General features: G+C 61.0%; 3 protein-coding genes across 3 annotated transcripts; 2 read left to right on the forward strand and 1 right to left on the reverse strand.

Annotated features, from left to right (window-relative positions):
- Positions 1–709: 709 nt before the first annotated feature.
- Positions 710–4,790, reverse strand: PHYSODRAFT_285048 (hypothetical protein). The gene has a single exon (XM_009522147.1). The coding sequence runs from the start codon at positions 4,045–4,047 to the stop codon at positions 1,324–1,326; it is 2,724 nt and encodes a 907-aa protein (XP_009520442.1). The 5' UTR covers positions 4,048–4,790; the 3' UTR covers positions 710–1,323.
- A 167-nt stretch (positions 4,791–4,957) lies between these two features.
- On the forward strand, positions 4,958–6,328 carry PHYSODRAFT_296946 (hypothetical protein; the record flags this gene model as incomplete). The annotated part of the gene is made up of 1 exon (XM_009522148.1): positions 4,958–6,328. One exon carries the CDS (start codon positions 4,958–4,960, stop codon positions 6,326–6,328), a length of 1,371 nt encoding a protein of 456 aa, XP_009520443.1.
- A 1,132-nt stretch (positions 6,329–7,460) lies between these two features.
- On the forward strand, positions 7,461–11,972 carry PHYSODRAFT_350087 (hypothetical protein; the record flags this gene model as incomplete). Its single annotated transcript, XM_009522149.1, has 2 exons — positions 7,461–7,577; positions 7,857–11,972. 2 exons carry the CDS (start codon positions 7,461–7,463, stop codon positions 11,970–11,972), a joined length of 4,233 nt encoding a protein of 1,410 aa, XP_009520444.1.
- Between the last annotated feature and the right edge of the window lie 105 nt (positions 11,973–12,077).

The raw sequence follows: 12,077 nt of genomic DNA on the forward strand, positions 1-12,077 counted from the left end.
GGGCGTGCGCGAGTTCCAGTCCAGTTGAACATGCAAAACTTCAAGGACTGCGGAAACGCTTCAATCGCGAGGCCACGACTCGGCGGCCGCAAAGAACGCGAGGCACACCGCCGAAAAAGCGGTCGGCGCACTCACTCGCGCTTTGTATGCACCGCCGACACGATCCTAAAAAGCTGCTTTCTAAAGAAAATCCGTGCAGAAAAAAGCAAAAAAGCACGCGAAGAAGTGCGCAATAGGATCCCGCCGTCCAGCAGCAACACCAAGCACCAAAGCGGCGCCACACCGAGCAGCACCGCAAGGCGATGCGTCGGACAGCGCGGGCCTCCAGCGCGGGTCACCGACGGCGAGTCGAGCGCACGCACTGCCGCCGCTGCCACTGAGAAAATGACCAGCAGGGCGCGCTGGACCGGAACGCACCAAAGACGCGGCGAGAGGAGCACACGCTGCGCCGCCAAGGTTGATTGCTCGTCGGTTGGCGGGTCGCTCTGCATCCTGTATCGCCGCATGGGCCACTGGCCCAGGGCCGCTGGCCAACTTGGCGCCAGATGGGGCTCACAGCAGAGACGAGGATAAACAAACACGGCTGTAAACTCGGGAGGTAATGATGGGTGAAGGCGGGTGGGAGGGAGGGTCGGGTCACAAACGCTTCATCTTAGGGCCGCGCGCTGGGCGAGCGAGTGAGCGAGCGATGCCGCGGGCGGCACCAAGCAGCACGCGCAGAGCCGAGTCATGCTCGTCTGAGAAGGGATACTGCTGTATTCGTCCACCGCACGCGCGCGTCGCCGGCAAACTAGTGAACAAAAGGCGCCTAGCTGAGCTATCGTTGCTGATGCTGCTGCTGTTGCTGCTGCTGCTGCTGCAGTTGCTGCTGATGGTACTTGACGACGGCGTCCACGTCCGCACGCAGTCGCTCCAGGTTCGCTGTGCAGGCACACAAAATGCAAGGCAAGACAGCACAACGCAACACCGTTGGTTAGCTACTTCACTCAACAAAAGCGGTGGTAATGTGCATGGGGTGCTGCAGTCCGGCCGAGCAAACCCCAGCACCGCGCAGCCACCCATGTTTGGATAACAAGGGAAAATATACAGGAAACCAAGCATGATACGCACCGGGAGCAGTGAAGCGGAAGCGGGTCTGGAACAACGTGTGGCACAGGCAGCTGCACGACTCGCACCCGCCGCAGTGCGCGCAGCGGAGTGCCGACTGGTACAGCGTGGGCTGTGACTCCGAACTGGAGGAAGGTGAAATACTTCGGAAAGCTAATCATAAGCAACATGTTTGAAAGTTGTGCAAGCCGATACGGGGACGAATTATTGCGCTAGCTACTCCTTCATCTGTTGCAGGTTTGCGCTCAGATCTTCGAGCAGTACCTTCGTGTCGTCAATTAGCTGCGTCTCGGCGCGCAGCACATCGTAGCACATTTTCTTCTTCTCGTTCGACAGCACCGAGGAGCCTGCAGACGCGCTCAAAGAGCTCCAGTACCGGCTCGAAGAAGATGCCGAGAGAGCAGCGCTCTCCAGTGAGCGCACAGCGCGCTGGCCCTGCACCGTCAATTCAGCCACTCGCGGCTTCATACGGCGCACTTCAATCGCCATCAGCTCCAGCTCGCTCTTGAATTCGCGCTCGGTACGCGAAAGGTGCGGCTGGTTCTCCTTGACCGCCTGCAGCACCGCGGCCGCGCGTTTGCTCAGGTTTTGCTGCACCGCCAGAGCGCGCTCCATCTTCTCCTGCAGCTTCTTCATCGACGCGCGAGCTTCATCCGCGTTCTTTTGCACAGCCACAACTTTTTCAGCCTGCGCCTTGATCATCGTAGCATGCAACTGCAATCGATCGCGCATTAACTGGTCCATTTCGTCGATGTACTCCACGTCTTCGTATAAAATCTTCACGCGTTCCAGCACGAACGCCAGCACAGCGTCGTCCACTTCGTGCATCAATGTGTTGCCCGTAACCCTGGTTCCACGCGCGCTAAGCGCCTCGAGCTTTTCCTCGACGATATCTCCAAATGGTCGGATACTGGTGTCGTCTGAGTTGCTGCTGGATGCTGCCACTCGTGACTTGGACGATGCCATGGACGCCAACGTACCGGGCAGCGTTTTCTGTAGATCATCAGCATCGGCACTACTGGAGCTATCAGCAAGCACCCCCTTCAGTAGCTCACTTGATGCGGCGCTCACGTTTACGACCTCAAAGTTCCCAGAGGCCAGGCGAAGTAGAAGCAAATGTCCAAAGTTCACATTCTTCACAACGCGCGCGCCCACGACATTAGACACCGCAGAGGCTGTCGACGACGATGAAGCGGAGGCAGTATTTCCGCTGCTGGGTGATACACTGAAGACGTGGCGAGCCGAACTCTTCGGCAATGTCGTGAACTGTTTGCCGGAGGCGAGAGCAAACACCCAGCTCACATTGATCACGTGCACGCCCGTCGAGTGCAGGCAGTAAACAAGCTTCGGATCAGCAGTGTCCCGCTCAAGCACAGCCTTACCACCAGAATCGTCAATGCCAAGGTTAAGACACTCGAGCAGTAGTGCCGGAAGTTTACGCGCGGATGAGGCAGTGGCTCCCTGGCGATTGCTTCTCCACTGTGGTCGGATAGGGGAGTCCAGCAGAATAAGCTCTACATGGCCCGAAGTGAAAGCGCGCATCAAGAAAGGCGAAGAGCTGGCGGCGCGCTTCTCCACGGAACTTCGCAGGGCATGCGGTACAACAAGCAGCGAGGTTGCCGACGAGCCACCTGCAACCTGGTTCTTGCCTTCCACAACCGATTGGGGAGTCACGTCCACGGGTCCTTGCAGGGCAATTGGCCACGTATCCGGCGAAATGCCGCTCACATGAGGGCTCAGGTAGCAAAATACGTCCGCATTGGATTTGTCTTGAGTAGCGGGGGGAGTTTGTGTGCGTCCGCCAAAGCGAGGGCTGCTACGACGAGCCTGTGCGGAGGCCGGCGCCCAACCTTCCTGCAACCAGTACTTCTGTGACTTGAGCTCTAGAAGCCGCGACTGCAGCCCGCTGCCACCGCTAGCTGCTTCCAACTTCTGCTTGCAGACGGCGATCTGGGCGTCCACTTCGCTATTCAACATCTGAAGGAACATCTTGCTAGCGCAGCAATCGTACGGCACCAAGGGGCACAGAGCATACACGGCGCCGTCCGAGCGCAAGACGTAGCACGTGAACGCATCCCAAATCTGCGCGGCCTGCAGTTGTGCGGCCTGTTGCTGCTGGAGCTGAATCGAAGCACCGAAACAGAAGCTCGTTGAGAAGGCCCCCGTGGCTCGAGCCTTGGTCGGGAAGTCCAGTCGGTGGCGCTGCTCCGGCTTGGATACATCCTGCTGCGTGTTGAACACCTCGATCTCCTCCGCGTCCGAGAGCACCACCACGTGCGTGTCGCTCAGTGGGTGCCATGCCGCGTGGCGCACGTTGGAAAAGTATCCGACAGTCCTCACTGACGCCACACAGTGCTCGCGCGACACGAACGCCACGCGCTTGCCCTGTGCCGCGCGGCGTCTGACCTGCGTCACCATGTCGGCGTCCTTGAGCTCGTCCTCCTTGAGCGTGATCTCCTGCTCGCTGCCGTCCTCGAACCTCACCAGGAATCTCTGCGTGATGTCGTTGTCCGCCCTGCGCTGCAGCGCGCTCTGCGGCTTGCGCTTGGTTTCCACGGGCAGACGCAGCAGCCTGAGCCAGCTCTTGGCCTGCAGCAGCACCTGCGAGCTGCTGGCGTTGAGCTTGATCTGCTCCACCTCCGCCGCCTCCTGCGGCTGCAGCGGCGGGTCCAGCGTCACGTGTCTCAGCAGCTTCTCCTTGCTGGTCTTGGAAGCCGCCTGCTTGCCGCCGGCCTGGCTCTGGTGGAACACGTTGACCAGGAAGAGCTTGCCGCCTTCGCCCCAGAGCGCCGCGCCGCCGTCGCGCACGTCGAAGGTCTGCAGGTGCGCGGCCGTGCGCAGGTCCGCGTAGGTGGGGGGAGACACAGAGCCGCACAGCTGCAGGTTGGCGCGCAGCGCCCAGTCATCTCCGGAAGAGGAGGAGGAGGCGGCGGCGCGCATGATGTGGCCGAGTGGGTTGGGTTGCTGCGTTGCCAGTGGCTTCGGCTTGGGGCCATGGGCCACAGTATGCACAGATGTGGTACCGAATCCGTTTTGTGTCTCTAGGCTATTGGTAATTTACGACAATAAATTACGATGTACTTTGCTGCAGAGTCCTTCGAGCACATGAGAAAAGCTGACGCCTCGAAGGGTCGATGCATGTACCTGAGCAAGAGATCGCTAGCGTCCACGGGTCAACGCATAGATTGGCTGCAAATTACGACCCAACTACAAAAATGATATGAAACTTAACTTACCGAAGTATCCAATCAGATTGAGATCGCCCCGAATCACGGAGCAATGGAGTCGACAGTCTTCGTCTGCGTCTCGGTGGGCGCGGCCAGCCTGCTGCTGGTCTTGGATGGAGCAGGTGCGGTGGATGTGTCCACAGTGTGATCGCTTGCTTGGCGACTGACTGCGTGTGTGCAGCCTGCCTGCTGGACGTCGAGAACGCGTGCCTCGCAACGCGATCCAGCAGCATTGTCATGGTGATAATCGGAGCTTCAACATTAGTCCCGATTGCCGGCTGTCTCTACGCGGCGTGGCTCGACGGTTGTGAAGCGGACGGGCAGGAGCAGACTCGATTGCTGCAAGTATAGTTCCTCGCTGTCAACGCGAGCTAAGTGAGGTGGCGGTTCTCTAACGTCGTGGGTTTCCATTTGCTCTTATCTATGGATTATTGCAGCGAAGAGCACGACGAATACCTTCCTCAGCGTCGGAAGCAGTCTCGGCGGGTGCTGGCGTACCTGTACGCCGGCCATTTGCTCTCGGCGTGGGTACGTGTCACTGTCTAACTAGCTGGCACGCTGTGTATGTGGGGGGGGTCCTTTTACCGAGTGCTGACGAGAGCGATCTGATGCAGGGCGATCGAATGTGGGAGTTTGCCGTTCCGATCCTCTTTATGGAGATCTTTGTTGACACACTGCTGCCTAGTGCGTGCTTCTCGCTGGTCATGTACGCCACCTGCCTCCTCGCGATCCCGTGGGTCGGCAGACAGCTTGACGCGGCAAACCGCTGGAAGGCGATGCAGTTCGCCATCATCCTGGAGAACGCTAACATCATCGCAAGCACCATGCTGCTGGGATCGATATTGCTGATCACAAATGCTGATGGACTGCACAAACCAGAGTGGACTTGGCCGTTGACGCTGCTCTTCATTGGGACTCTCGTCTGCGGAGGTGTAGGCCAAGTACTCAGTGAGGCGCAGACGCTCGGGATCGAGCGCGATTGGGTTGTAATCATCGCCCAGAGCAGCGGAGAGGACCGCTCTTCTGCGCTGGCGAGCCTGAACACCATCCTGAGGCGCATCGATCTGGCATGTAAGCTGCTCGGACCTCTTGCTTTTGGTGTCATTATGGACTTTGCCGGGCATGACCCCACTACGCGTGCTATGATCGGAGCGTCCACAGTTGCAATCTGGAACGCGTTGTCCACTCCGCTCGAATACTTCATGACCCAAGACATCTACAAGCTCGTACCTGAGCTTGCTACCAAGGAGGATCCTGATGCCCCGGGCGACAAGGAGCAGCGGCAACAAGCTACTACTGCTGACGGCAAGTCGACGCTGTCTCGCTATGCAGCGATGTGGCGGAGTTATTCGCAGCACCCAGTCTTCCTGCTCAGCTTTTCGTACTGCGCCTTATACATGACCATCTTGGACAACGGGTCGCTAAATACTGCGTACCTCAAGTGGCGAGGCGTTCCTGACTCGTTGTTGGGGTTGAGCCGCGGCGCTGGCGCGGTATTTGGCCTCTTGGGTACCATGCTGTTCCCTTACCTGCGGCGCACCATTTCGCGGCTGGAGCGTGTCGCGGTGGTGAGTATCTGGCTGTTCTGGTTATGCCTAGCACCGGTGCTGGTGGCGTTCTTGCTGGTCGGCGAGTCGCGCGTGTCGGACTACGTTATGCTCTGCTGCATGGTCGGTGCGCGCGTGTGGCTCTGGAGTGCTGACCTCGCCGAGACACAGATCATGCAGGAGTGGATCGAGCCGAGTCGACGCGGAGTCATCAACGCCATGCAGACAGCGACGTACCAGTTGTTCTACATGCTCATCCAGGCAATGGGCGTCGTCTTCCACGACCCGCGGAAGTTCGAGGCGCTCGTGTTCTTCTCCGTCGCCACAGTGCTCGCTGCTGCGGTGGGGTTCACGGTGTGGGACGTTAGATTTGGTCGGCATCGAGCTCTGTTCGTGCGGCCCGCGACCAGAAGCTTGAAAGGCATAGGCTCGCATCCTCTGCCTTAGAGGTCGTCGTTGGCCCCTTGCGACGGTTTCACGGATGTCGAGTATCGAAAACATTGGCACACCGAAATGGCTCACAAGTATCAGGGTGGACTTCAACATGATTTCAACCTCCTTTCGCTACTGTACGTGTCACCACTGGTGACTCACCAGTACATGTATGAACAGGCAACCGTTTGTCAGCTGTCGAACACAGAGAGATCACCACGACCCCGCTCGGGCTGCTCAGGTGCGATTGCCAGCTAGTCGAGGGGCTGGCATCAGCTGCCCCACCTCCTTGTCAGCCCGGCAAGAGGCGCTCTATCGCGCGGATTCTTTCTCCTCGTTGCTCGTTGCGTGTGCGTGTGAGCAATGGAGCCGCGACACGTGCTGGCCGTGAGCATTGCTGAGGAAGAAGCCACGGCACCTCCGCTGCTGCGTATATATTAGCGGCAGCAAGAAAGCGCCTGAGCTGTTGGCTACGTGTCCTGCTCGACACCCGTCTGCGCCAGACTGTGGGGCCTCGTGCCACGTTGGCCGAAGGACCATCTCATTGTACTGTAGCTATGTATGCACCTCTTCACGGCGGCATTCTCGTCGCTGTGCATGGCGCCTGTCCCGACGAGCGCACGCTTCAGTAGAGGCGCCCTAGGCGGCATCCCCCTTCGGGTCAGTCTATAATATCGGCAAGTGCGGGCGGGGCGTTCGCTGCACCTCGCGGGCAGCATGACGTTGTAAGATGTGCCAGCAGCTTCCCGAAGCCGCTCCCGCGGCGCTGGCCCACAGCGGCCCGCAGTGCAGCGGCGGCAACTGCTACGGCTGCGGCATTGCATCCCCGCGGCCTCCTCCTCGGCAGCCCAGCCCAGCCTGAAACGCGCTCCTGCCCCCCACCCGCGCCGGAGCCCGGGATCGGCGATTCCTCGGCTGCTGGCGCGAATAATTCGGTGGCTTGGGCCTCTATGCACCGAATACTGGCACAGTGTACCGGAAGTCAGTTTCGACGCCCCGTCTCCACGCCAATCAAGCGAGCAAACACACGCTGCGCCTTCGCGTCCTTGCCGCCCTCTCGCGAGCCCGTCATTCCTTCTCCTCCACGCTCGACGCCCCGCGCCGACGTACACTTTGATTGACTGACCGGCTGCGAGGACTGACAGACATGGTCCACGTGCGCGCGGTGCGCGGCCTGGCGCTCGTGGCGCTGGCCCTGGCGGCCGCCGAGGCGCAGCGCAACCTGCAGCTGGGCCTCGACACCGGCCTGGGCCTGGGCTCGCTCGTGAACGAGGCCACCGTGGCCCCCTCCGACACCTCCGACTCGTCGCCGTCGGCGGCGGACTCCCCCTCCACCTCGTCGACGACCACGGACGCGCCGGCGACCAGCACGACCACGGACGCGCCCTCGACCAGCACGAGCTCGAACTCGGGCCTCCTGTCCCCTGTCACTAACCTCTTGACTCCTGCGCCGGCGACGGACGCCCCCGCAGCGACGACCGCGCCGACAACCGACGCGCCGACGACGGATGCGCCGTCTACGCCGGCCACTGACGCTCCGGAGACGTCTGCTACCACGGACGCACCGGAGACGGATGCACCGGAGACGAGCACGAGCTCGAACTCGGGTCTGTTGTCACCGGTAACCAACCTATTGACGACCGCCCCGACGACGGATGCACCAACAACGGACGCGCCTTCCACCCCGACGACCGATGCGCCGTTCACGCCGGCCACTGACGCTCCCTCGGCCCCGGAGACAGATGCACCGGGCCTCCTATCCCCTGTGACGAACCTGTTGACGACTGCCCCGACTACCGATGCCCCGACTACAGATGCGCCTTCCACGCCGGCTACTGACGCTCCGGAGACGTCTGCTACCACGGACGCACCGGAGACGGATGCACCGGAGACGAGCACGAGCTCGAACTCGGGTCTGTTGTCACCGGTAACCAACCTATTGACGACCGCCCCGACGACGGATGCACCAACAACGGACGCGCCTTCCACCCCGACGACCGATGCGCCGTTCACGCCGGCCACTGACGCTCCCTCGGCCCCGGAGACAGATGCACCGGGCCTCCTATCCCCTGTGACGAACCTGTTGACGACTGCCCCGACTACCGATGCCCCGACTACAGATGCGCCTTCCACGCCGGCTACTGACGCTCCGGAGACGTCTGCTACCACGGACGCACCGGAGACGGATGCACCGGAGACGAGCACGAGCTCGAACTCGGGTCTGTTGTCACCGGTAACCAACCTATTGACGACCGCCCCGACGACGGATGCACCAACAACGGACGCGCCTTCCACCCCGACGACCGATGCGCCGTCCGCGCCGGCCACTGACGCTCCCTCGGCCCCGGAGACGGATGCACCGGGCCTCCTATCCCCTGTGACGAACCTGTTGACGACTGCCCCGACTACCGATGCCCCGACTACAGATGCGCCTTCCACGCCGGCTACTGACGCACCCTCGACGCCTACCGCAACGAACGCGCCGGAGACGAGCACTAGCTCAAACTCGGGTCTGTTGTCGCCCGTGACGAACCTGTTGACGACTGCTCCGACTACCGATGCCCCTGCCACGGAGGCGCCTTCCACGCCTGCCACTGAGGCACCGTCGACGTCTACTACGACGGACGCACCGGAGACGAGCACGAGCTCAGACTCGGGGCTTCTTTCTCCAGTGACGAACCTTTTGACGACTGCTCCGACGACGGACGCGCCTTCCACACCAGCGACGGATGCGCCGACGACGTCTACTGCGACGGATGCCCCGGAAACCAGTACGAGCTCGAACTCGGGCCTGTTGTCGCCGGTAACTGATCTGTTGACGACCGCCCCGACTACCGATGCTCCTTCCACGGTGGCTACGGAGGCGCCCTCGACGTCTACCACGACGGATGCCCCGACGACTGATGGCTCCAACGTTCTGTCGCCTGTTACGGACTTGCTGACGACGGCACCTGCTACGGCCACGGAGGCGCCCTCGACGTCTACCACGACGGATGCCCCGACGACTGATGGCTCCAACGTTCTGTCGCCTGTTACGGACTTGCTGACGACGGCACCTGCTACGGCCACGGAGGCGCCCTCGACGTCTACCACGACGGATGCCCCGACGACTGATGGCTCCAACGTTCTGTCGCCTGTTACGGACTTGCTGACGACGGCACCTGCGACGGATGCCCCCACGGACACGACTGCCCCATCGGCAACGACCCCGACTGCCACGTCGGTGCTGGATCCGGTCACGGACCTGCTCACGCCTGCTCCTACGACCGATCCGTCAGTGACGACAAGTCCTTCCGCCACGACCACGCCGGCAACTATTTTGCCGGACGTTTCTACGCTGATCCCGACAACCACTGACGCCCCAAGTAGTACCGACACCCCGAGTGCTACGACACCGACCGAGACGATCTTGCCGGACATTTCAACGTTGATTCCGACTACCACGGATGCCCCGAGTAGTACCGATACCCCGAGCTCGACGGATTTGCCCGCCACTCTGCTCCCATCCACGGATTTGCCGGAGACTTTAATCCCAGGTACGGAGACTCCCGTGACTCTCACGCCCGGCACCGAGACGCCCGGCACTGAGACGCCCGGCACCGAAACGCCCGGCACCGAGACGCCCGGCACCGAGACGCCCGGTACAGAGACGCCTGGCACCGAGACGCCTGGTACTGAAACGCCCGGCACCGAGACGCCTTCCACGGGAACCCCGGCAACTGAGACTCCGTCGACCAAGACGCCTGATGAATCCTCCGGTTCGTCGACTGATGACTTCACCGAGTCGCCCCCTCCCGTGACGAAGACGCCAGGCGACGAGACTACCGAGTCCCCCGAGCCGGTGACGAAGACGCCTACCGCCACCAAGTCGCCCATTGCTATCGAAACGAACTCGGGCAGTGAGGACGAGCAGGACGCCTCGGCTCAAAAGGACCAGACTCAATCGGATGTCATCATGTATAACGCGTCGGCAACGCCGATCACGGCCAAGAGCGGTTCGTCGGACCCTTTCGCCATTCCCGAAGACACTACCGAGACTGAAAAGCCGGTCGTGCTGAACATTGCGGGTGAAACTGGCACAAGTGGTTCGGAGGACCTAGTGAAGTACGTCCGAGGGAAGACGGGCACGTCTGGCGATGCGGCTACCACGAATGCCAACGTGATTGGAGGCCGGAACACGTACGTGGACACGGAGGACAGCGACGTGCTGTCGGCGTCGGCCGCAACCTTCCACGAGTTCCTGCGTTACTCCTCCGTCGCGTTCGCTGGCATCTCGGTGGCGCTGCTGTTGTTCTTCCACTTCGTTTCTCTGGATGCCAACCTTGTGTGGGTCAACCCTGCGTGGAGCCCCAACACGTGGGAGTTCCTCTTTTACGTGGGCTACTTGCAGCAAATGCAGGCCACGTCGGAACTCACGGTTCTCAAAACGCCGTACTTCCTGTGGGATTACACGGACTCTTTCGCGTGGAGCAACTTCTTGATCCAGGACACTTCCAGCGACTCCACCGTGGCTCGTCGCCTCGAGACGATTGTGCTGGGCGGTGTCGTCTCGTACGCTGACCGCATTGGAATTTCGGAGGAGAGCATTCTCAACCACGGCGCGACCGGTTTCGCTATAATCATGGGTATCCTGGTGATTGTCTTCCTCGTGCTGGCTGTGTTGGCCAAGCGCAAGGCTGAGCACGCGCTGGACGAGAACTCGGACCTGAGCAGCTACACGTCCGGCGTGCACCGTCTTCGTAGCGTCTCCATCCGCACCCTCGGACTGTGCGTTCTGGTGTGGTACTTTGCGCTTTACCCGCTGAGTATGCTGGCGTCGTTCGAGATTTCCATGGAGGTTCAGTCCTCGACAGTGGCCGACTCGCTGGTGGTGGCTGTCATTGCGCTGGTGCTGGTTTGCTTTGGCGTGCTAGCTGTTGCCGGACGTGTGATTATGCACAAGACGAAGAACGAGCTGGAGCAGTTCGAGAACCTGGCCACCTGGGGATCGCTTTACTGTGAGTACACGTACCGCAGCCGCATGTTCTTCGTGATCGACGTGGTTGTGCAGATCACGACGGGCGTCCTCGTGGGCTGCATGTCCGGTGACCCGACGCAGCTCATCGTGGTCATGGGCATCCAGGCGCTGTACCTCGCGTGCGTGTTCGTGATGTCGCCGTTTGCGGACCAGTTGGTGCTCCGCATCACCTACGTGCTGGGGCTGCTCAAGATCCTGAACTTTGGCCTGGCGTTCGCGTTCCTCAACTCGAACACGATGTCGGCCACCGCGCGCACCCGCGTGGCCCAGGCGTACATTGGCATCAACTCGATCGTGATCCTGGTCTGGTTCGTGCGCCAGCTCATCGTCTTCAGCACGTACATCCGCGCGTGGATGGTGCGCTCGAACAACGATTCGCGCCGCAGCAACTCGGTGATCAAGTACGACCCGCAGACGGACACGGAGTCGGACCTCTGGGCCAGCCAGTTCACTGCGGCCGGGCCCAACGATAGCAGGCTCAACCAGTCGGTCAACGGCTGCACGCTGACGCTGTCTGCGAACTCGGCGGGCAACTCGATGCAGCCGTCCTACCAGAGCTCTTCGTCGTCGTACGGGCAGCACCCGCTGGAGCCGTCGTTCGCCTCGGAGGCCCAGTTCAAGCAGCAGATGTCTCGCTTCTAAGGGCAGCGACGGAGCTACCCGGTCAGTAGTCTTTGCGAGAGCCCCGATGTAGCTAGTGGCAAACAGGGAGTTCTTTTGGCATTTTGATTTTTGAGGTCTACTATA

The sequence above is a fragment of the Phytophthora sojae genome, assembly GCF_000149755.1.
Source record: "Phytophthora sojae unplaced genomic scaffold PHYSOscaffold_2, whole genome shotgun sequence".
NCBI lineage: Eukaryota > Oomycota > Peronosporomycetes > Peronosporales > Peronosporaceae > Phytophthora > Phytophthora sojae.

Excerpts from the sequence above, each read along its gene's own strand:
- PHYSODRAFT_285048 (XM_009522147.1), bottom strand. The coding sequence starts at position 4,047 with ATGCGCGCCGCCGCCTCCTCCTCCTCTTCCGGAGATGACTGGGCGCTG.